The sequence below is a fragment of the Eptesicus fuscus genome, chromosome 5 (assembly GCF_027574615.1).
Source record: "Eptesicus fuscus isolate TK198812 chromosome 5, DD_ASM_mEF_20220401, whole genome shotgun sequence".
NCBI classification, from domain to species: Eukaryota; Metazoa; Chordata; class Mammalia; order Chiroptera; family Vespertilionidae; genus Eptesicus; species Eptesicus fuscus.
In genome coordinates, this window is record NC_072477.1 from 84,268,819 (window position 1) to 84,294,782 (window position 25,964).

The 25,964-nt window shown below is 37.8% G+C and overlaps 1 protein-coding gene across 5 annotated transcripts in view; it reads left to right on the plus strand.

Annotated features, from left to right (window-relative positions):
* SCFD1 (sec1 family domain containing 1) overlaps positions 1-25,964 on the plus strand; it is a 121,357-nt gene that overhangs the window by 45,242 nt on the left and 50,151 nt on the right. For all 5 annotated transcript variants that reach the window (XM_054716504.1, XM_054716502.1, XM_054716503.1 and 2 more), the window contains 3 exons: positions 16,191-16,287; positions 20,519-20,589; positions 23,094-23,173. In XM_054716504.1, the coding sequence (XP_054572479.1) occupies positions 16,191-16,287; positions 20,519-20,589; positions 23,094-23,173 (248 nt within the window). The remainder of the gene's footprint in view (positions 1-16,190; positions 16,288-20,518; positions 20,590-23,093; positions 23,174-25,964) is intronic.

Consider the following 25,964-nt stretch of genomic DNA (forward strand, 5'->3'; position numbering starts at 1 on the left):
TCTCTGGCTCTTTGCTTTCACTTCTCATCTGTTTTTGTGAAGATGAAGCATTGTCATTTAGCAAGACCTAGTTTAATAGATTCATATTAAAGGTTAATTTAAAGAAATAAGACTTCTCAAAACCTAATAATAAGAAATAAACAATTCAGTTTTAAAAAATGGCCAAAGTATTTGAACAGAGATTTGACTTTAAAAAAATACAGATAGCCCTAGCTGGTTTGGCTACGTGGATGGAGCATTGGCCTGCAGACTGAAGGGTCCCAGGTTTAATTCTGGTCAAGAGCGCATGCCTGGGTTGCGGGCTCGATCCCCAGTCGGGGAGCGTGCAGGAGGCAACTGATGATTCTCTCAATGATTCTCTCTCATCATTGATGTTTCTATCTTTCTCTTCGTCTCCTTTCCTCTCTGTAATGAATAAAAATATATTTAATAAAAAAAATATAGTTAGCAAATAAGTTTCCACATCAATCATCATTAGAAAAATACAAACTAAAACCACAGTGAGATACCAGTACACATCTATTAAAGTGTCTAAAATTAAAAGGATTGGTCATGTCAACCTTTGGCAAAGAAACAGAGGAACTAGAGAACTCATAAATTGCTGGTAGAAATGTAAAAGGGTACATTCACTTTGGAAAATAATTTCTCAGTTTCTTAAAATGTTAAATACAGACGTATCATATGTTCCAGCTATTTCACTCCAAGGCCTTTACTCAATGTAAATGAAAGCATATGTTTATTGTACACAAATGTTCATAGCTGTGTCTTTATATACCCAAAACTGGAAACAACCCAAATGTCATTAGATAAATTGGATAAGCAAATCATGGTATATCTATTCAGTGGAATACTAGTCAGTGATAAACTATTGATACATGCAACAACATGGGTGCATCTCAAAATAGAGTGCAAGGAGTCACATTTTTCAAAAATGAAAAATACAGTAAACCCTTCTTTTTGCGGACCTCGATTTAACAGACTTCGGATTTAATGGACAAAATTTCCGGTCCATATGTCATATGTGAAAATACCCTGTTAATTTTAAAAAGCTCTTAACCAAGTTTGCTTATAATTAAATTATTTTGTTTTGTTTTGTTTTGTTACTAATTTACTATTATTTTAAACAAATTTTAGCAGATAGGCCATATGTTAGAAAAACATATGGCCTATCTACTGTAGTAATTTCAGCAACATTAATATTACATATCTGCAACTATAGTCTGCATATTTAAACTCAAGAGTCACCGCTGGTAAGCAGTGTTCTGCGAGTGATTACACTGCATCACTTGCAGTAATTGGTTCTGTTGTCTCATGGCATGACTTTCTGCAGCAGTTTTAACACCTGCAGTCGATGTTCCCAGGTGCACTAAGCAGCACCTCAGCCGTGTCCATTTGTTTACTCTCAGTGACTATGCCTAAGACTTGACTTTGAGTGGTAAGCACACAATGCAGTATACAGATGATATATTATAGAATTGTATACCCGAAACTTACATAATTGTATTAACCAATGTCACCCCAAAAATTTAATTTTAAAAAGAGTACATAATCTTTGATTCAGTTTACATAAATTTGCAAAAATGAAGCTAATCTATAGTAACAGAAAATAGATCAGTGCTTATCTAGGGACAGAAAGAGAAGTGTTAGAGGGTAAAAAGGGTTGTATTACAACAAGGAAACTTTTCTGGGTAATGACTGATATGTTCTCTATCTGGATTGTATTCATGAATTCATACATATGTTAAAATTTACCAAATTCTGTGTATTGTATGTCAGTTACTCTTCAAAAATTCAAACAAAGCTTAGTGGTTATTTTAAATTATTTATTTTACAGATAAAAAACATATTTTTGTTTAAGTCATTGAGAAAACCAAGATTAATTTTGGTAATGAGAATGTTTGATTTAGGTTTAAAGTGACCTAGAATAGCAAGAAACTGAATATAGTACATAATTTGTGAATAGGTAAGCCCGAAATATTTTATAGACTTTTTCCTTATAGAAATGGGCAGTAAGATAAATGCAGAGAATAGAAGCAAATTAAAATGAAGATTAAAATGTTTAAAATAAAAGGAGAGGAAAGATGTAGTCCTTATTTTTTAATTAAATTCCTCACAGCTTATTTATTTATACCTTGACTTGTTCTGAGGTAGCTTACAATAACAGCACACACAATAGCTGAGTAGAGAATGATTAATGAGAATCAGGGATGTATAAATTAGAGTAGAAAGTCAGAGTCAAACATAGCCCTTACAATTTCCTCTGTTCTTTGGTCTCTATTTTCCAGAGTCCTTCGTGAACCTACCGTGGAACTTAAGACTGTCAAGCTAGAAGGTACCTAGGGACAGAGTTCTAAGTAGATTCTACAAATTAGTGAGGTTTCTTCCCTGGTCAAATAAGGTTAGAAATAAAATTTTCTATATTCTCCTCTTGGAGATTCACAATGCAATGTAATATATAAAGTAGTCTGCAAGTCATGTATTTAGAAAACTTAATTAGCCAGTATTTCTCAAACTCTTTTGACTTTGAAACACTTTTAGGTAATACTTCTTATAACCAACTCTGAGAAGTAGCATTCTGCAAAATATATTTTGTGAAATATTCTTATTTTATAAATGAAGGAATTCCTCCCTTACCTCCAAAACAGGTTAAATGTTTCCTAGTTAGTGGCAGGGTTGGAACTCAAACTATTTTGTCTTGCTATCTTCTTGCCATGCCATTTTTCCTTGTTACTCAGTGAAGTAAAAAAAGTTTCATTTAAAGACATGCCTTAAAGAATTTCACATTCTTTTACTTAGCTCCTTCTCATAGTACCATTGTTGCTTTCTTTCCTTATTGATTACCTAAAATGTTCAGTTCTATGGATGGTTCTTATTTTAATCCTAGTGAAAATATTTACACCCTGATGTTGTGTGAGTGCTAGAGTACCTGAAAAATAACATCTATTTTAAGACACTATTTTGATTTTACTACAGTGCCTTAATGCTTTATACTTCACAAATATTTTATGATCAAACATAGCATCCTTAAATCATTATCCTTAGATGGAAAATGTAAACATATGGTGTGTTTTATTTCCTTTTAAAAGGAAGAACAAACTTTCTTGGCAACTTATATGTTAGATGATTCAACATAATAGATTATGTTCTCTATACTATGTAGGAATATGAATCTCAGAGGTACTGAGTACTTGGCTTAAAGCCAGAGCCTGAAATTGAACTTTGGCTTTTTTACTTTTAAGTCCCATGCATTACCATACTGTAGTTCTTAAAACATATCCACCAAAAATTCAATGAGCCCTGGCCTGTGTGGCTCAGTTGGTTGGGCATCATCCCATGCCCGGGGTGGGGGGTTTTGGCAGTTACTGGTTTGATTCCCAGTCAGGGCACATGCCCAGGTTGTGGGCTGGATTCCCAGGTGGAGGTGTGTGGGAGGCAGCTAATCAATGTTTCGCTCTCATGTTGATGTTTCTCTCCATCTCCCTCTCTCTTTAAAAAAAAAATCAATTAAAATAATTTTTTAAAAATTCAATGAAGACAGAGCAACATTAGAATCAGAAGTAATTTCAGCAAAAACAAAATAGAGTGAAGTAGGGACTCCAGTTGTCTTATTAAAATATTTGATGATTTAATGTGTTTATTCAATTCATTTAAAAAAATAGTCTGATCTTTTATATCCATGAATGCTTAAATAGGCAATGAAAATTTAGTAGTCAAAGTTTAAGTTTTATAAAACAAGTACACTTTTTAAAAGAATGGAATTTTTTTAAAGGGTAAATTATTGAAGTGCTGATAAGTATTTCAGGAATCGAATTCCATGCTAGGGTCCCATATTAACTTGATAACAAACATTAATACATACAAACAAATGTATTATATACTCTGCATATCCTCCTATATAATAAGAGCCTAATATGCTAAGTGTCCGGTCATCCAGTTAGCCGTTCAACCAATCAAAGCATAATATGCTAATGATATGCTAAGGCTACTCAACTGCTCGCTATGGCATGCACTGACCACCAGGGGGCAGATGCTCTGACTGGTAGGTTAGCTTGCTGCTGGGGTGTGGCCCATTGGGACTGAGTGAGACGGGCTGGACATGCCTTGGAGCCTTCCTGCAGTCCCTCCCCAACTGGCAACCACCCGCGTCCCTCCACGGCTCTGATCGTGAACTGGTGGGGTTCCTCGGCCTGGCCTGTGCCCTCTTGCAATCCAGGACCCCTCGGGGGATGTCAGAGAGCTGGTTTTGGCCCTATCCCTCAGGCCAGGCCGAGGGACCCCACTGGTACATGAATTCGTGCACCAGGCCTCTAAGTTCATTATAAATGTTAAACTCATGCATATATTTATTTTGAAGCACAGACCAAATCATCTCTATATTCTTTTCTGTTGAGTCATTTTATATAGTATCCATCAAAAACTAAAAGTGAGAGATTATTCAAAGGTACATACTGTACATTTTCCGAAGATTTTGCAAACACTTTATTAAATGTGGCCCTTTCTTTTGTTTTTCTTTTTCTTTTTTAAAAATATATTTTATTGATTTTAGAGAGGAAGGGAGAGGGAGAGAGAGAGAGAAACATCAACGATGAGAGAGAATCACCGATTGGCTGCCTCTTGCACGTCCCCCACCGGGGATCAAGCCCGCAACCCAGGCATGTGCCCTTGGCTGGAATCGAACCCGGGACCCCTCAGTCCGCAGACCCACGCTCCATCCATGTTTTTCATCATATACATACCATTTTTCAATTTTGTTCTTTTAAATTATAGACTATTTTTTAGAGCAATTTGTTTGTTTTGTTTTTAGCAACTATTTATTTTCTGTCAACCTTATTTCCATTCTTAAGAGTTTGTGGACAAACAGCTTAAGACTGCTCTGGTTGTTCCTACCCATTCAGTGGACTGAGCAGTGGGGACTGCAGACCAGCCTTCAGTGGCAGGCTGAGTGCTTCAGGCTTCAGTAGGAAATGGCTGAATAGGCACAGAGGGCATCTGCACACCTTCAGGCGAGTCTGCGACCTCAGGTTATGCAGCGGTGAACACCCTGAAATTTCTTCCTGGTCATAGCCTTTTCAGCAGCGGCCTGCTCTTCCTTTTCAATCTATTCAGGGTCTCTGTAGAGTAGAGTTCAGGCATGGGTTGTCATGGGAGATGGTGCCACGCATACACAGTACTTCCTAGGCCAGCATCCACCACAGCAGACCCACTGAGTGAGCTCCTTGTTGCAAGGGATAGCAATGCCCACATAGCTCAGAGGGGAGTCTGTGATACACAGAGCAGGGGGAGGCAGGTTAACATAAGACATCTCTGTGAGATCTGGTGGTCAGCCCTGGGATCAGTAACCCCCACAGGTCCCAGCTCCCGGACGGCCGCCTGGATCTGGTAGTGAAGGTTCCAGGAGTGAAGCAGCAATCGCAGTGGCTCCAAGGGCAGCAGCGAACTTCAGCGCAGCCTGCTGGCCGGTGTTCCTGGACGATACGGCACTGACATCAGCGGGGTTTTCAATGGCACCAGTGGCACAGCTGCCAGATTCTCTTCAGATTGATGATGTAGATGCCATCACTCTTCCTTTTGTAGATGGACTGTTCCATTTGGAAGTTAAGGTTGGTGCCAGTGGGTTCCTGCTGCAAGGAATTTGAGGACATCCTCCTCCTTCATTTGCAGGACATCTAGGGCTCCGGACATGGTGAAAGTTTCCCTTTAAGTTACATGGGAACCAAGAACAGCGCCATATGGGCCCCTTTCACAATAGTGCAGAAAAGCTAGAGAAGTTTGCCTTTGTAGAAAAATAAGTGAAAAGTACAGAGAATTTCTATATACCACCCACCCCCAGTTTCCCCTATTACTAACATTTTGCATTACTGTGGTACATTTGTTAAAATCGATAAGCCAACATCAATACATTATTACTAAAATCCATAGTTTATTGGGCTTCACTCTTTTGTGTTGTACATTCTATGGGTTTTGAAAAATGTATAACGACATATATCCTTATTACAGTATTATATAGAAGTTTCACTGCCCTAAAAATCACCTGTGCTCCACCTTTTCATCTCTATTTTCCTTCCCCTGAGTCCATGATAACCACTGATCTTTTTACTATCTCTGCAGTGTTATCCTTTCCAGAATGGCATGGAGTTGAAATCATATAGTGTGTAGCCTTTTCAGATTGGCTGCTTTCATGTCAAAACATGCATTTAAGATTCCTCCATGTCTTTTCATAGCTTGGTAGCTCATTTTTATTGCTGACTAGAGGCCCGGTGCACGAAATTCGTGCACGGAGGGGGGTTGTCCCTCAGCCCAGCCTGTACCCTCTCCAATATGGGACCCCTCTTAAAATTCCAGGACTGCTGGCTCCCAACTGCTTGCCTGCCTGCCTTCCTGATTGCCCCTAACTGCTTCTGCCTGCCAGCCTGATCACCCCCTAACCACTCTGCTGCCAACCTGTTTGCCCCCAACTTCCCTCCTCTGCTGGCCTAGTCACCCCTAACTGCCCTCTCCTGCAGGGTTGATCACCTCCAACTGCCCTCCCTTGTAGGCTTGGTCCCTCTCAACTACCCTCCCTTGCAGGCCAGGTGCCTCCCAACTGCCCTCTCCAGCTGGCCATCTTGTGGTGGCCATATTGTGTCCACATGGGGGCAGGATCTTTGACCATACGGGGGCAGCTATATTGTGTGTTGCAGTGATGATCAGTCTGCATATTACTCTTTTATTAGATAGGATAGAGGCCTGGTACAGGGGTGGGGGCCAGCTGGTTTGCCCTGAAGGGTGTCCCGGATCAGGTGGGGGTTCCCTTGGGACATGGGGCGGCCTGAGCGAGGGGCCTGTGGTGGTTTGCAGGCCGGCCACGCCCCCTGGCAACCCAAGCGGAGGCCCTGGTATCTGGAATTTATTTTCCTTCTACAATTGAAACTTTGTAGCCTGGAGCAGAGCCAAGCCTGGGGCTCCCTCTGAGGCTGGCAGCCATTTGTGATGGGGTTATAATTGAAACTTTGTTGCCTTAAGCGGGTGGGCCCGGCCAGAATGTGCGGAAAGCTTTGCTTCCCCTGTTGCCGGGGGCATCCCTGGCCTGCTCTCTCAAGCTCCATTCTGCTGCCATTTGTTTGAATTTGTTTACCTTCTATAATTGAAACTTTGTAGCTTGAGTGGAGGCTTAGGCCTGGCAAGGGCAGGTGGAAAGCTTGGCTTCCTCTGTTACCTAGGAAACCTTGCTCTCTGTGGCTGTAGCCATCTTGGTTTGGGTTAATTTGCATACTCGCTCTGATTGGATGGTGGGCGTGGTTTGTGGGCGTGGCTTGTGGGTGTGTTGGAGGTATGGTCAATTTGCATATTTGTGTATTATTAGGTAGGACTATATTCTTTTGTCTAACTGTGCCAGTTTGTTTATCCATTCAACTATTGAAGGAGATGTTGGTTGCTTCCAGCTTTTTGACAGTATGAATAAAGGTGCAGTAAACATTCACGTGAAGGTTTTTGGGTGGATAATAAAGGTGCAGTAAACATTCACGGGAAGGTTTTTGGACGGGTAAATACCAAACAGTGTGATTGCTGAATCATATGGTAACATTATGTTTAGATTTAACAGATGGCCTACTGCCGGACTGTCTGCCAGGGTGGCTGTACCACTGCAATCCCACCAGCAATGAGTGAGAGTTCCTATTGTGCCATAGCCTTGCTTGCATTTGGTATTATCAGTGTTGGATTTCAGCCATTCTCATTGGTGGTTTTAATTTGCAAATCTCTAATGACATACGATGTAGAACATCTTTTCATATGCTTACTTCCCATCTGTATCTTTGGTGAGATGTCTGTTCAGGTCTTTGAGCCATTTTTAAATCAGATTGTTTGTTTTCTTATTGTTGAGTTTTAAGAATTATTTGTACTTTTGGGGGCAGAGGGAAGAAAGAGTCCTTTGAATGGATGTCTTTTGCAAATATTTTCTCCCAGTCTATAGATTGTCTTCTCATTCTCTTGACAGTGTCTTTCACAGAACAGAAACTTTTAATTTTAATTAAGTCCAACTTATTATTTCTTTCATGAATTGTGCCTTTGGTATTATATCTAAAAATTCATCACTATACCTAAGATTTAAATTTTCTCCTAAGTTATCTTCTAGGAGTTTTATAGTTTTGCAGTTTACATTTAGGTCTATCATCCATTTTTAGTTAATTTTTGTGAAAATTGTAGGGTTTGTGCCTAGATTAATTTTTTTACATGTAGGTATGCAGTTGTTCCACTACCATTTTTAAATTTCTTAAATTTTTAAAAAATCCTCACATGAGGACATGCTTATAGAGAGGAAGGGAGAGAGAGAAACAGAAAAATATTGATCAGTTACTTCCTGAGCACGCCCCAACTGGGGATCAAACCTGCAACCCAGGTATGTGCCCTGACTGGGAATTGAACCGGCAACCTTTCGGTACACAGGATGACACTCAACCAACTGAGCCACTCTGGCCAGGATTCAGCACCATTTCTTGAAGAATGTCTTTTCTTTATTGAATTGCAGTTGCTTTTCTGTCAAATATTAGTTGACTTTATTTGTATGGGTTTATTTTGCTGCACTCTCTTTTCTGTTCTGTTGGTATATTTGTCTCCTTTTTGGCCAGGACCCCACAGTCTTACTTACTATAACTTTATTGTCTTAAAAATCAAGTATTGTCAATTCCTTATTTTTCCCTCCTTGAATATTATGTTGACTATTCTGGGTCTTTCTTGTCTCCATATAAACCTTAGAATCATTTTGTCAATATCTACAAAATAACTTGCTGCAATTTTTATTGGGATTGGTTGAATCTGTACATCAAGTTGGGAAGAACTCACATATTGACAAAATTGAGTCTTCCTATTTATTAGCATAGAATATCTCTCTTTTCTTTCAAAATTTTGTAGTTTTTCTCATATAGATCTACATATTTTAGATTTATGTTAGATTTATAACTTTCATTTATTTTTGTTTTGAGTACTAATGAAATAGTATTGTCTTTTAATTTCAAATTTCAGTTGTTCATTGCTAGTATATTAGAAAATGACTTTTGTGTATTAACCTTGTATCTTGTAACCTTGTCACTTACTTGTTCCAGAAGTTTTGTGTTGCTTCTTTGGAATTTTCTTCATTGACAATCATGTCATCTGCAAATGAAGACAATTTTATTTATTTCTTCCCTATCTGTATACCTCTTATTTCATTTTATGTTTATTGGATTAGTTAGGACTTCCAGTATAATATTGAATATGAGTATGTGAGGAGCATCCTAGCTTTGTTCCTGATCTTAGCAGCAAAGCATCTAGTTTCTCATTTGCATTCTGTTTTTGGGAAAACATTGTAGAACACTGATATAATTTCTTTCTTAAATGTTTGATAGAATTCTCTAGTGAGCCAGCCCGTCTAGACCTGATGTTTTCTGTTTTGGAAGGTTATTAATATTTATTAATTTCTTTAATAGATGTATCAGCCCATTCAAATTATTTGTTTCTCTGTTAGTGAATTCTGACAGATTGTGTCTTTCACAGAATTGGTTTATAATGTCATGGGTATATTAGTGATATCTAGTAATATTTCATTTCTGATATTAGTTATTCATGTTCCTTCTCCTTTTTTCTTAATTAACCTCACTAGAGAGTTATCAGTTTTATTGAACTTTTCAAAGAACCAGCTTTTGGTTCCAGTGATTTTTCTATATTGCTTTCTTATTTTTAATTTCAGTGGTTTCTGTTCTGGTTTTTATTATTTCTTTTCATCTGCTTACTTTGGATTTAATTTGCTCTTTTTTTTCAGGAGTTCAAAAAGAACTGGTAGTTCTTTTTCAGGCCTGGTAGTATAAATTACAACTGAATGCCTCTGAGAGTCATAGTAAATTAAAACCTGTATTAGTTTACAAATGCCATGTAAACCTCTATTTTTTCCAAAAACATTATAAAGCAGTTTTTGATATTTTATCAGAATAAGGTTATAATATTTGTATTTTTAATACCTGTCATCTATAAAGAATAATTCATGTACATTTTTTATTTTTTATTACAAGGTCACTTTTGTCAGAATTTAAATATTTTTGGTAGGAGTCAGTATGTGGGATGAATTTATAAATAAAGTTGTTTCCTTATTCTAAAACAGTTTTAAGGCAGCTTTCATAAATAGCACATATGATAAAAATAATGAAATAAAAACTCAGAATAGTTGCTATATAGTTGTAATTCTCAAATTTGGCTTTGAAGTTTCTGGCAACCAAGATTTAAAAGATGAGGAAGTGGATTAAGTTTTTAAAAATAAAAAAACTTAAACTTCTTATCAGAAAGGAGAATTTCTGTTATCTTTATTTTAAGCAAAGTGTTTCTTAGCATCATATTCCAGAAGACATTGCTCATATTAGGCATAACTAGAGTAAATTGAATTATGTGATGATGTAGTATTTTAATACCAGTGCAGTCATAGATTTCATGGTAACTTAATGAAAGTCAATGGTATAATATTAAAATATCATTAAATGAGGGCAATTTTATAAATCACCAAGGTAGTAAGTTCTAAGTTTATACCCTTTTAGTATCTAAAGTGGAAAGAATTTAAAAATTGCACAGTCTTTAACATATTATCACTTTTTTCTATTGGACTTTTAATAGGAGTCAGCAGAGAAGTTGAGGTTACACATTTAGATTTGGACCTAGAATGCTAGACGTTCAGTAATTTTTGTTGAGAGAAAAAAAATGTATATATTTGGAAATGAGATAGCCAAGTAGTAAGGTTGATAGCCTGTTGTAGACATTCCAGATACTAACCAGGTTCCCCACCAGTACATTATCCCATCTCTGCACAGAAAAGATATATTCCCTTATGTAGAATGAATTTTATTCAAGGTGTCTAAGTCATTCTGACATATGAGCAAGTGCTCCAAAGTAAGCATTTTCAGCCACCTGTGTTATATATACAACACCTTCAAATATAAGTTCATGGAGCATCTGATTTTTGTGCAACATAATTTTTCATCTTGGCAGACCCATTAAAAACTCACCAATATGAAATGCCAAAAAAAAAAAAAACCCACATGTAAATACTGAAAATAGTTAATGTGCTGTTTTGTTATATTATAAAAAGTAATTGTGCTTTTGGAGAATTTCACTCATCTTGCAGGGCACAAGGCATACAATAAAGAACAAGTAGTCGCAAGGAATTTATACTCTAGGGGCATATGCAGACTATTACAGTACAGCATACAGATGCTACCTACTGGGAGGATGGGATATCCATATACATCCCTAAGAAATGAGAGCAGGCCAGGGTTGCCGCTGGCAACAGGGGAAGCAAAGCTTTCCGCACATCCTTCATCTTTAAAATGAGACTAATAATTTCTAGCTCATATTATTATTTGGAGAATTAAAATGAGATAATCTAAGTTAGTTTTTAAACACTGTTCTCTGCTACCCTTGAGCGCTATAGAGACTTTTAATGGGTCACCTTGAATCTGATTTATGTTTAGGGTTCTGCAGAAGACTTAATTTGAGAAAGAGGGTCCTGAGGTTCACTGTTTAAAAACATTTGAATGTCGTCCTGGCCAGTTGTTCAGTGGTTAGAGCATCGGCCTGAAGACCAAAGGGTCACAGGTTTGATTCCCGGTTAAGGGCATGTGCCTTGGTGGCAGGTTCCCCAGCTCTGGTAGGGACGAGTTCAGGAGGCAACCAGTCGATGTGTGTCTCTCATGTTAATGTTTCTCTCTCGCCCTTCCACTCTCTCTAGCAGTCAATGAAAACAATATCCTCCAGGGAGGATTTAAAATAAAAACAGTTGTAAAGTGCATTGTACATAATAAATGCTGAAAGATACTAGTTCTCTCATGCAGGAAGTTCAAATGTAAGCTAATACATCAAGAAGAACAAAATGGATCTAATGTTTCTTCACTGATTTATGTAGGCACATGCATTAGATTCTATTATGCATTAGATTCTATTGTCATTTAGCATACTTAATTTCATATATCAAATGACTAAAGATTGATTACATTTTTCACTTCTAGAAGTTTATTCTACTTTCATCACTTTTTTTCTTTCATAACTTTTAAAGATGACTATTAATCAGGCTCTGGCTGGGTATCTCAGTTGGTTAGAGCATGGTCCTGACATGCCAACGTTTTGGGTTTGATCCCATATAAGAATTGACCAATGAATCCATAAATGAGTGGAACAACAAATAGATGTTTCTCTCTCTCTCTCTCTCCTCCTCCCCCCCCCTTTCTCTCAAATCAAATAAATTTAAATATCTTTAACAAACAGAGATGACTACTTACCTGTATATATCCTGATCCTATAGCTTAGAAATTCAACAATTATTTTGTCAAGTACTTGTCATGAGCCATATGCCTTATTAAACTACTAGAGGCCTGGTGCACGAAATTCGTGCACGGAGGGGGTTGTCCCTCAGCCCAGCCTGTACCCTCTCCAATCTGGGACCCCTCAAGGGATGTCCGACTGGCTTCCTCTGTTACCTAGGAAACCTTGTTCTCTGTGGCTGTAGCCATCTTGGTTTGGGTTAAGTTGCATACTTGCTCTGATTGGATGGTGGGCGTGGCTTGTGGGTGTGTTGGAGGTATGGTTAATTTGCATATTTGTCTATTATTAGATAGGATTAGTGTTAAATGATTAATTAGACACATTCTAGGGAGGTTACTCTTTTAGAAGAGTAGCATGTAAACAAAGGAGAATAATATAGTATAACTAGAGGCCTGGTGCACAAAATTCATGCATTTGCGGGTAGGGGTCCCTCAGCCCGGCCTGCGCTCTCTCGCAGTCTGGGAGCCCTTGGGGGATGTCCAACTGATAGCTTAGGCCCGCTCCCTGTGGGGAGCGGGCCTAAGCTGGCAGTCAGACATCCTTAGCACTGCTGTGGAGGCGGGAGAGGCTCCCGTCACCGCGGCTGTGCTTATCAGCCATGAGCCTGGCTTCTGGCTGAGCGGTGCTCCCCCTGTGGGAGTGCACTGACCACCAGGGGGCAGCTCCTGCAGTGAGCATCTGCCCCCTGGTGGTCAGTGCGCGTCATAGTAACTGGTCGTTCTGCCGTTTAGTCTATTTGCATATTAGCCTTTTAGGTATTCCCAGTATATAGGTTCATTGTTATTATGGAAATGTACATAAGGTGCACATTTAAAGGAATAATAAATTCTTTTATCTGACAGAGAGACTGGGGGAGGGGCAAGAATGGGAAAGAATGGAGATTGAAGAAAGAGTTGCAAAGAAGCTGGTCCTTGAAGAATGAGTAGTCTTCACCAGGCAGGCGATGGAAGAGGAATATATTCTTAAAAAGCTAAGAGAATAATCTGAGCCTAAGCCTAGACACATGATGTCTAATGAAGAAAAGTCAGTGAGTTATTTGATGTGACTTTAGGGAACTATCCTAGTGTATAGTAGTTAAACAGAAAAGGTTGGCTGGAGCAGATTGTGAGGGTCTGCAAGTAAACTTAACACCTTATTTTATCACATTACCCCTTTCATTTCTTGCTTCATTCTACAGATGATTAGCCTTTCCCAATATAATATTCACATTAACATAATTCCTACTACCATTATCCTAGTTCCTCATGAGTTATCTTAGATTTTTTTCACTATTTGCTTTAAATCTCCATTCTCATGTTAATTATTAAGTATCTGTCTCTTTTCATTTCCACAGCCACCACTATGGTCTCTTTTGTAGAATCTCTTTTCTGTTTCTTTCGTCCATTTTTAATATTATACTTTTTTATTCCTAGGACTTCATCTATTTGGTATTCAAAATAGCTTTGTAGAGTAGCTAAGATAGCTCCTATGTCAGGAAGTCTGAAGAAGATAAAGTGCCAAATAGTTTATAAAAAGGAAAACTTGTAAAGTTTATTATACTTTTATCAGGAGCTCATTAATAAGGAAATTCTCCATGTACTGATTTAGGGTATTTTGTTGAGTAAAAGCGAAGGACAGAAGAGTACAGTGTATTACCTTTTGTGTCAGTAAATGGAGCGATATTAGGATATAGACCCTATTTGCTTACATGCAAAAAAATAAAACTATATAAGAAATAAATATCCATAGGAATGGGTGGAAATGGGGTGGAAGAGGCCAAGGTTGAGGGCAGATCTCAATGTGCATATACCTTTTTATGTTGTTTGGGATTTTAACTGAGTATTTCATCTATTTAGAACTTTGACCTGTGCCACAGCGGGGGAGTGGATTGAGGGACTCTCACTGATCTCCTTGTACCTCATACATATAAAATCACTTCTTAGCCTATCTGCCTATTTCTCCAGGCTGATTATGCCTTGGTATGATCCCTGTCACTGAAATGAACTCTATCATTCAAATCACTTTCAAAATTCAACTCAAATGTTATCACTTCCTCCTCCACAATTGGTTAACTATTTCATTCTGTCACCTTAGCTTAATATATTTATGTATGTTCTATATTTATATATTGGTTCTTTGTTAGTATCTACAAATATTCTAACTTATTTCGTAAGTGGTTTCTATTCCCTTTAGAGCAGCGACTTTTTATCAGTGTGCAGCAAGAATTCTTAAAACATGCAATACCTGACTATTTAGTCAGGGGCACTGCCTTCTTTTCCCTTAGATTGTCAAATAAAAAATGACAACAGCCAACACAATAATAGCCATCCAGTGTGAATGAATGAACATTATATCTTTTTTTTTTTTGTCAGATCGTCAAAAATATGTATTTTTGATGTGCTGCAGAATTTCAGTAATTCATTTATGTGTGCATGAGATGAAAAAGGTTGAAAATCACTGTCTTAGATTAACACCTTCAATAGAAAACATGTTATTTTTTCTCTCATGTATTATCTGAAACATAATTTAATAGATACTTGGTAATAATTTTTATTTTCTTTGGAGGATCCTAACATGTTAATTTCATTTGGATAATTTTAATCAACAAATTTTTAATTTGGGAAAAGGTGTGATACCAAAAAGCTAAGCTTGACTACTTTTCTAATACCTAAAACTTCAAAGTATTAAGTGGGGTATTAATGAGGAAAAACAGTTTTATTTAAAAACTATTGAAAATAATTTAGGGTAACTTTCTATTCAGTTAAGTAAAAATATGTAGATTTCTTTACAAAAAAAATATATAACCATTACATGACGACTAATTTGCATGGAATACAATGTTATTTGTTAGCTAGTTACTGATGTATACAGTAATTGAGATTTGTGTGGTTTTTATCTTTGCTAATACAAATATGACAATTAACTTTGAATTTATAAGTCAAATATGGTAAACAAAGGATCAATCTGGGTTTTGTTTTGTTTTAATTTCTTTATTGATTAAGGTATTACATATGTGTCTTCATCCCCCCCCCATTACCCCCCCCATCTCCCCCCCACTCATGCCCTCACCCCCCTGTTGTCTGTGTCCATTGCATACAAGTCCTTTGGTTGATCTCTCCCCCTTACCCCCACCCTCCCCTACCTTCCCTCTGAGGTTTGAATCTGGGTGTTTTTTTACATAAAGTGTATGATCAGAAGTAAGAAACTTTAAAATAAATTCTATTAGGAAATGAATGTTTGCTTTTAAAATTGATCATCTATACCAATAAAAGGGTAATATGCTAATTAGAACGGATGTCCTTCTGGACAAAGCTGCAGCAGCTGCAAGGGCCCAGGGCCAGTGGCGCGGGAGAGGCAGGGCAGAGCCGGTGGGCCTGGGCCGGTTCCACCTGCGCCGTGTGGCCCTTCTGTCCACAGAGGCGGCGCTAGGAGAGGCGGGGCGGCCCACAGTCCTGGAGCCTCCACAGAGGCTGGACGGGGTGCAACTGTCGTGCCTCAACCTCCCCCAGCCCCTCCCCCAGCTGGCCTGGCCCCAGATCGCCCCTACACACACAAGTGGGCGGGGGGTGGGGCTAGCGCTAAGAAGCGAGAGCCAAGGGTCGGCAGCCCCGGTGACTGGCTTTGGCATCAGCAGTGGGGTGATGGGGGTGGCGCCTTCCCCTGATCCTCCCGGTTGCCTCCCGCAGAGGGAGGCCAGCAGGCCTAAGCCGTCAGTAGGACATCTCCTGAGGGCTCCCAGACTGTGAGAGGGGGCAGGCCAGGCTGAGGGAACCCCCTCCAGTGCACGAAAATTTGTGCACTAGGCCTCTAGTAGAAAATAGAACTTGTAAGCTGAGAAGCCCTTAATGTGTTTTTATTACTTGATGTATTCTAACCTAATATTTATTTTGAAACAGGCAAGAAAACTAGATGTATATTTTGAATATGAAGAAAAAATAATGAGCAAAACTACTCTGGATAAATCTCTTCTAGATATAATATCAGACCCTGATGGTATGTACCATAAATTTGATGTTAATGTAAGTTTCACATCAGGTGAATCCAGCATTTTCAATTTTAGTAAAATCTGAATAGAATTATTTTTTTCTAACTATTTATGCTAATAATGAGATAATTAAATAAACTTGTCTATTGAGAACTTTGTAGCATAACAGTTCATAAAGTAGAAAAATGATTTGCATTTTATTTCATTGAACTTTTCTTTAATGGTATTTAAGCACTTTTTATATTCATTTAAAGTGCTACATCTGAAGCTCAATTTCTGTTGGTCCAGGAAGATTTGAAGGTATAACATTCAAAGCAGGTGTCTCTAAGTGATACACTTTCTAAATAATTTGGTTTAAACCTAACGAGTTTTCTAAAAAGATGTATCTAAAGCTGAATTCTATTTTAAATATTTAGGGAATTCACTTTTAAAGAAACTCTTTAGTCAGTCCCTTTATATTTTATAATTATCTACATATTTGTATGTTAAATTTTCTTAAAATAAGATACACTCTTTGTATTTGGAAAATGTAATTTAATTATTGCTTTCAATTATAATGATTTTAGGATCTACATAGGGTTTTAGCATATTAAAATCACTAAACTTTAGAGAGTTATTAATCATTTCAGAATAGTTCAAATCTCAGCCCTTTTCCAAAATGAATAAAAAGGATATAAGCTCTACTCATCTTATATTTTGCACAAAAGTTACTCACCTGATGATGGTTTTTGAGTTAGAGTTGTTTTTTTTAAATATGTTTTTATTGATTTTTATTTTTAGAGGGAGAGAGAGAAACATCAATGATGAGAGAATCACTGATTGGCTGCCTCCTGCACGCCCCCTACTGGGGATTGAGCCCACAACCCAAGCACGTGCCCTGACTGGGAATCGAACCTGTGACCTCTGGGTTCATAGGTTGACACTCAACCACTGAGCCACATCGGCTGGGCTGGTATGAGCTTTTGACTTTATTTAAAATTAAAAAGTAATTTTAAGACATCCAAATTATTTGTAATTAAAGATTCTATTCATACAACTTCTGAGAAGCCATAAGTATTGCTCTCACTTTTTAAAAAAATATGTTTTTATTGATTTCAGAGTGAGGAAAGAGGGGGGGAGAGAGAGAGAGAAAGAGAAACATTGATCGGCTGCCTCCTGCATGCACCCTACTGTGGTTTGACCCTACAGCCTGGACATGTGCCCTGACCAGGTATTGAACCAGCGACCTCTTGGTGCATGGATTGACGCTCAACTACTGAGCCATATAGCTGGGCTTGCTCACACTTTTAAAAAGCTGGATTTGTAGTGAGAGCATAGCATTTTAAGTATTTATACTTTACAATGAAAAAATGCAAAATATACATAAGTCCATTACTTCAGAGTTATTTACAAGAACTTTTGAGTTAAAGTTAAAATAAATAGTGTGGTGATAAAAGGGCAAACAACCTTTCATTGTCCTTTCCCCCCTACTTTCTCAATTTACTTTTAAAGACATTAAATAAGGCTGAGCAATGTAGGCATTTATGTAAAGCAGAAGCCTGTGTCACTTTCGACCAGAACAAGATGTTGGAACCTGAGCAAAATGAGAAGGGCATCTACATGTAGGGTAATGGGAGTGTTGATAATCTGTATGAGGTATTGAGTCCGAGTGAAGTGAGCAGTGTCCACGGGTGGAAACAATCCAGCATGGGTGTTAGAGCTCTAACAGATCGCTGCACAGGAGCCAACCCAACATCAGCCCAAATGGGTGAGCAGTATGGCCAGCATGTTGATGGGTCCATTGTAGGGAATCAGTGTCCAAGTGGAGTGGGAGGCTTCCATGCAGGCAAAGATGGCAGCAGAGATAATGATATTTGTTACATACAAGGAGCTGGTTAAATAAGTATATATATCAGATAATATAAAGGGAGCCAGGTTTCTCCTTGTTGGAGAAGGAAGTTATAAATAGGAAAGGGAGAGGACTAGAATGAATCCTGGGATGTTGGATTGGAATTGGAGGTGTTGGTATGGACTTAGTGTTTTCACTATGTATTTGTCAGATAGAGAAATAAATACAGATGTGTGTGTGTGTGTGTATGTGTATACACTTATACAGAGTGCCCCCCAAAAATGTATACACACTTGAACAGCTGATAGCACAATTTTGAAAATGAAATTATTTTAATAAACACTGCCTTTATAATTATTCAAAGTGTATATATAAATTTTGGGGGACATCCTATATATGTATTATCTAGTTCTGCCAATTGAGCAGGGCTGGAAGCAACAATAACCCAATAGTAAAGCTTTTAGCTTATAAATACCATTTTACATTAGGACTCATTGGAGAAGTGGTTGATTCCAGGACTGAGATGGGGAAAGAAAGTATATAATGAGTTGGACACTCTGACTTTAAAATAGAGTGCAGTTACAGTAGAAACTTACATGTGACAAGAGGATCCAGGCTGTGGCTACAAGCGCTGGAGTAATTGTAACTATAAAGATACAATTTCAATTTAGTTCCCCTGTGATTCACGTTCATGTTAAGTATTTGGATGCTCTATAGCCCTTACCATCAGGACTCTTAAAAACCTTAGCAGAGGTTTGGGGCATTTATTAGCACATAGCAACTATAAAATGTTTCTCCTTGAAGAATGGGAACTGTTTCTTCTTTAAACAGAATGTGTGCCTTCCGTGAGAAAGGCTATGCTACTAGATGCTGAGAATATTAAAAGCAACAGCAGGGAACCACAGGCCCCTACGACTCTGAGGGAGGGGACCCTTTCTCTACTACCTTAGCTATGGTCCCAAGAACCTAAAGCAAGCCCCGTTGCTCTTTTTCTCATTTCCTCTAGCTGGTCAGTTACAGGAAATGTATTATGGAGCAGGGTAACTAAAGCCAAAGCTTTTTGGCTGGAGCACCAAAAAGGAAGGGCCAAGGGAACTGGGAAGAACCAGGAAGATTGCAGAGGAAGGAGCTCAGAAAAGCTACCCCATCAAGTTGTTAGGAATTCCTGGGCTCACCTCTGAACTGCCTATATGGGAATCTGATCCTAAACAACATTCCAAAGACTAAGAGGTGAAGGGCTACATGATCTCCCAGTTCTCCTGTTGGCCACTGGGCAGTGAGACATCCCCATAGCACTGCAAAAGGGTTTGAAAATAGAATCAGAGATGGAACCACAACCCACAGGAAGGTGGTAGGAACTTTGGCCTGAACCAGCAGGCTAATTACCTGCTAAAACAAAAGTGTCAGCTAGGATTTAAACAAGACCATGAATCTCAACCTTATATTCAAAGTGTCCACGATACTATATTTATTTGTAAACATGAGAACCTTGGAGAAAGATCTTTATCACCATCTTTGTCATATATAGGGAGTGAGGATATTTTAAGAATGGGTGTCTAGATTCTAACCATATTTTAAAAAATTGATGGTTCATCAGTCATATTTTGAAAAAGTTCTCCTTGTTTTTATTCTGTAATAAAGTATAACAATTCGATTTCTTGAGTATTAGGACGCAGTTTGAAGTGAGAGTGCATATTGTTACTTGTTGAGTAGTGAAACTGAGTTACCTATGACTGTTATCACTTTTCACCCAAGTAAACCCAGTAGCAGAGGGGAGAATAAGTTAGTTTCTCTGGACAGTTTTGGGCTTTGGGTTATAGGAGTAGTAGTAGCCCAAGGCACCCACTGCAAGCCAGAAATTTCTTTAAAATCTTGTTTTGTCTTAAAATTTTAGACAAATATGTTATGCATAGTACATCAGTGTTTAATATAAATGCATTAAATGTAACATAATGCCCTTCAGAAAGAGGAGACAGGTATATTTAATGATCCCAATTTGAAAAGTATGACCTTAGGCTGATCTAGATGATTTTAGGCAGCAAGATTTCATAACCTAATACCGAGGGTGACACACAACTTGTGTCCCAGGACAGTCCCATTTTTATGCCGGTTGTCTTTCCATAATTATTACTAACATCCCCTTTTCATCTCAATAGTATCCTGTAAATCTCAATATAATGTACAGTATGGAAGAAAGAATGGAGATACTTCCATATCCCATCTCTTTAATCCCAAAGCATTTAAATTTTTTCCATATCTGTATTTTATCTGGTTGTAATTAAAGTGTTTATAACCTTAAATCAGCTGAATCAAGATTCACATTTAGATATGCCTTGACTTTTTATATACTTGTGTTGACTAAATACTCAGAATTATGAAGGGTTTTTAAAATTCTGCTTTCCCCTATGTAGCAGGAACTCCAGAAGATAAAATGAGGCTGTTTCTTATCTATTATATAAGCGCACAGCAGGCACCTTCTGAGGTATGGTCTCTGTTCATTTATTGGGCAAATGGGGGGAAAACGTGTTTGTTTAAAAAATAGAGGTAAAAATCACTATGGACAAATAATGATTTCATCCCTTTCTTTAAAAGAAAAATAGTTTGCCCTGATGAGTTTTATAACAGTGTTTATTGCCACCAAGAAAACTATCCTCTCATTAAATGTCTGACCCCTTTTAAGTTGTTGGAATATGAACTGATTTCAAGTAGCCAAAATTTTTATTTTTAGAAAATAGCTATTCTAAACTAAGTTAGCCAAGTTTGCTATGCTTTTTGAAAGGTTGTTTTTACTATTTCTCTTGATGTGATGATCTTAAAAGTTCCATTTCTTTTTTGTATTTTTTAATTTTGATTATTATTTTTAATTGATTTCTAGAGAGAGAGGAAGGGAAAGGGGAAGAGAAAGAAAGACACATCAATGAGAGAGCAAAACATAAATTGGCTGCCTCCCATGTGCCCCCTATGAGGGATCGAGCTGCAACCCAGGCATGTGCTCTGGCCAGGAATCGAACCGCCAACCTTTCAGTGCATGGGACAACACCCAACCAACTGAAACACACCAACCAGGGCAAAAGTTCCATTTCTTTAAGTGGTAGCTACTAATATTTATTTGCCTTCCAAAGAATTTATCTTTAACCTCAAGTAAAAATTTGGTAAATTTTTAAGATTGTTTTAAAACTAATGTCCATTATAGAAGATGAGTCACTTGAAGAAAATTATGCAGTGTTCCAAAAAGTCCTGTAAAGATTGTAGTTTAATAAGATTTTGGTAAACTTCAGATTCATGACACATGATTCATATAAAAATAAAGTTGAGATACTTTGTATTGCAATAAAATAACTGCTTTTATGTTAGAATAAGTTCCTAAGAATGATTGAAAAATGATAAAGGGTCCTTCTAGATTTTTTTTTCTCACTGAAAGCATGGATTGTGGGTAATTTTATTGTTTTGGTTTTTTCCTGTAATGAGCCATCAATTGCTTTTGAAGAAAGAAAAATTTTTTAAGTATGTATAGGCCATTAAACTTACTCTGAAGGAAAGCACTGATTTTGGTATCAGTCTTGTTGAGTTAGAAATCTCTTAACTCGTTCTAATGTTAACTCAGTATAATTTTACCAACTTTTCAAAAAGCATAAGAAGCTCGCAGATGACATCTAGAATGATATGGCTCTTGTAAACTCTTTTCCTTTGCTGGTAGAATTGATTTCTTTTTAAATATCTGGTATATTGCAAGGCTTTTGGTAAAAAATCTGTGGCATGTTAAAACAGCAAACTAAACCCATCATTTGTTTTCGGCCAATTTTACTTTATCCTAGGAATACATAGTTGATCTTTATTTTATTTCAGTAAGAGAGTGTCACTTCCTTTTTAGAAATAACTCTCATTAATAGAGATGTACCTGTATCTTAGGGGATCCTCATAGCCTATTCATAATATTATCTTAAGAACATATAATTTAAAAACTTAATTCAAGATTTTTAAAATTTGACCCCATCATTTTATTGTCATTTATTTTTTACTTGAGGCCCAGTGCACGAAATTTGTGCACAGGTAGGTTCCCTAGGACTGGCTGGCACTCAGGGCTGATCCGGTTCCCCGCCTCCTTCCCTCACCACCCGCGTGCCGCCACTGCACAGTTCTCACCGTGTTCCACACCACCCCCTGGTGTTAGTGCACATCATAGCGAGCAATCATACTCCTGGTCTCCCAGTCAAACTCTCGAAGGGACACTTTGCATATTAGCCTTTTATATATATAGATAAGGATTATGCCTTTTATATATATAGATAAGACCATTAAGAGGTTTGAAGCAAATTATGACTACTGATATCAGATTAATAGCCTCAAAAATGCAAAGGAGTAAACATTACTGGTTGAAGATGAGCTTAAAGGTTCTGTCTTATAAAATTTTTAGAATGAAGTCACTGTTAATAAGCTCCTATAAATTACACTATTTCAACTAGATTTATTCATCAGTAAATAAAAAGAGCAAGAAAGAGAAAACAATGATTTTTAAATTGTAAGACAGCTTCTATTCAGTTAAGAATTTGACCTCTACAATGAATATGAGATGGGAAAACCTGGATCTGCAGTTCCCTTCAGTCAGTGTCATTTCTCTTGTGTGTCTCGTTTGAATGGTCTTGGTCAAGCCAAATCTTTTATTTAATGCTTATCTTAAGGAAAGGCCGTCTGTTTCAACAGTGGAGAAAAAAACAGTCTATTGGCCTTACTGAGGAATGACAAAACTGTGTGCTTTATAGGTGATTTGGGAGCATGTCAAAGGTAATCTTCATTATATGTGATTTTTGTCTCAGGTGCCCAACTTGGATACTCACTTCAGATACAACTCCACTCCTCTTGGGTTCCTCAAATTCAAACTCATGCCTTTGGTCTAACCTTTTTTGAATAATCAAATGACAACAAACAATATGGTCTTTTCTTTCATGAAAGTAAAATTTTTGTCATATCATTCTTTGCTTATTTTAGGCTGACTTGGAGCAATACAAAAAAGCCTTAACTGATGCAGGATGCAACCTTAACCCCTTACAGTATATCAAACAATGGAAGTAAGTTTTCCTTTTAAATTTTTATCATTTAAGAGAGCACAATGGAAGTTGAATTCTCAAGAAAATGGCATTGTTACTAAGAAAATTGAATAATGCCTTAATATATTTTATTCAATGGTATGAATATTTTCTTATCTGTCCCTCCCTATTCACAACTAAATGTTACACAAAATAATGATGTTTTTCTTTCCAGAAATGTTTATATTCTCTTCACTGATAAGATGAGAAAGTCAAAGAATGAAGTTTTGGGTCAAATGTCTCAAAAACATTAAAAGAAAGTTTTAATTTCACTAGTTCTCAGAGAAATGCAAATTAACATAATGCAAAGATTTATAAAATATTGTGCCCAGGATGCAAGCAAATTAGTTGGTGCATTTATACTCTGCTATTAGAAATATAAATTGTCTCAATTTTGCTGGATAGTATAAAGTTTCTTTTTTTTTTTTTTAATTTAGTTTTTAATCCTCACCCGAGGATATTTTCCCATTGATTTTTTAGAGAGTGGAGAGAGGGAAAGACAGAGAGAAATACTGATGTGAGAGAAACACATCGATTGGTTGCCTCCTGCATGCTTTGAGCAGAGCCCAAGCCGGGGAGGAGCCTGCAACCACGGTACATGCCCTTGACTGGAATCAAACCCAGGGCACTTCAGTCTGCAGGCCGACCAGCTAGGGCTAAAGTTTTAATTTTTTAAAAAAATAAAATGCCCTTGGTCTAGAACTTCTACTCTTGAAGATTTATCCCAAAGAGTATTAGAGTTCTAAAATTTAGAAGCAATTTAATAATGAAATTTTGAAAACCAACCTAAATGTCCAACAATAAGATTAGTAAATTAATTATGGTATTTCCATAAGTTAAAATGCAACAGAGTCATTAAAAAATCATTGTAGAAGACTTATTTAATGACATTGGGCAATGTTCATGTTATATTGAAAGTGAAAAAGGAGTTTACCACAGTATTCCCTGATATGTTTGATAAATAATTATTTCCCCTGTCTGTGTGCATAGGGACTCTTCTAGACATCAGGAATACAATAGTGAGCATGCTAAGGAAGGCCCCTACACATTGAGTTTGTTTGTGTTGAGGGAACAATAAATCAAGCAAACAAATGAACAAAATATTAAATCATATTAAGTGATATAAAGCAGTGATAAGATCTTAACTTGTTGAGAGTGATGATTAAATTTATTGAAGACATATGAAAAGTCTCTGGGAAGTGATATTTGAGCCAAAATTTAGATGATATAATTTATAGTATCCTTAAAATCCGTTTATCATCCGTGTGTGTGTGTGTATGAACATACGTGTGTGTGTGTGTGTGTGTATTTATATGTGTGTATATATACACTGAGTGGCCAGATTATTACGATCTCTGAACGCATAATAATCTGGCCACTCAGTGTATATTCTATATAATCCTATATAATAAAAGGCTAATGTGCAAATTGTCCCCTTGACCAGGAGTTCGACCAGCAGGCAGGCCGGCCAACCGCTCATGTTCCTTACCCCTGGCCAAGCTGGCCGGACCCCACCCATGCACGAATTCATGCACAGGGCCTCTAATACACACACACACACACACACACACACACACACTGAGTGGCCAGATTATTATGCGTTCAGAGATCATAATAATCTGGCCACTCATTATATATAGTTACATAGCTGAAGTGATGTACACTAACTTTGAGTGGTAGAATTTTTTTTCTTTTGGGTACTTATCTTTATTTTCCAAATTTTCTACAACAAACATTACCTTCAAAATGTTTTTTAAAATAACTGTTTTAAGACTATAAGGTTGAATATACTTTCTGATCTCAGCTTTATCAAAAAATATGCATAACTAGATAAAAAACCATCATTCAGAACTGCCTGAAGTCTAGCTAAGCAGAAGTGCTATCACTAAGGATATAAAGAAGCTACATTGAGACTGGTAGTGCTGACAAAGGCCATTGTTCCTTTTCTGGGACCTCTCCCCACAAAATTGGCAGGTGGATGCCATATCTGAGTCTCCATCAGCCTGGCTAACACTGTTTGTCCCTCCCTGGTGATTCTCTGAGACCCTGTCCCACCCAACTTGCAGGCCACCCAAGCTATTTCCAGTGGCTTTTCAATACAGCCTCTCTTGACTCAGGCTTCAGACTTCCCTAAAATCTCTCAAACTAGCAGCATGCCCCTTTCCTCTTGCTAAGTGGCCCCAGGTCTGGCACTAGCATCAGTCAGCCTTGGTTTTCACCTCAGCCTCTCCCAGGCACCTCCAAGCCAGCACAAGTAGCCTTTTACGGATCGCTCTGTAGCTCATGGCAGGTGACGTGGGCAGGGCACAGGCAGTGGCTGACCTTGCATCCCTTGGAAGGCCCCAGAGCCAGTGCACCCAGTAGACAGCTTCAGACTACACTGGATTAAAACCCAAATACCTCCACAAGTGACACACTCAAGGGGCAAACTCATCTGGCACCAAAGCCTACTGGAGCGAGTCCTGCTCCATGGGGTCAGCCCCTGCACAGAAACTTCTCCACTGTAGTCACAGCCCATCAGCCTTAGGGTCATTTCCTCCCAGTAACCTGCCAATAGCAATCAAAGCTCAATTATAACAGGACACTGCACATAGTCCACACGGGGCGCACCAGGAGCGCCCAGCTCAGGTTACTAGGGAGGTTACACCACTGCACACCTACTACATAAAGTCACTCTACCAAGTCTAGGAAAGGTAGCAGTTCTACCTGATACATAGAAACAAACATAGGGAAGCAGCCAAAATGCGGAGACAAAGAAACAGATCCCAAATGA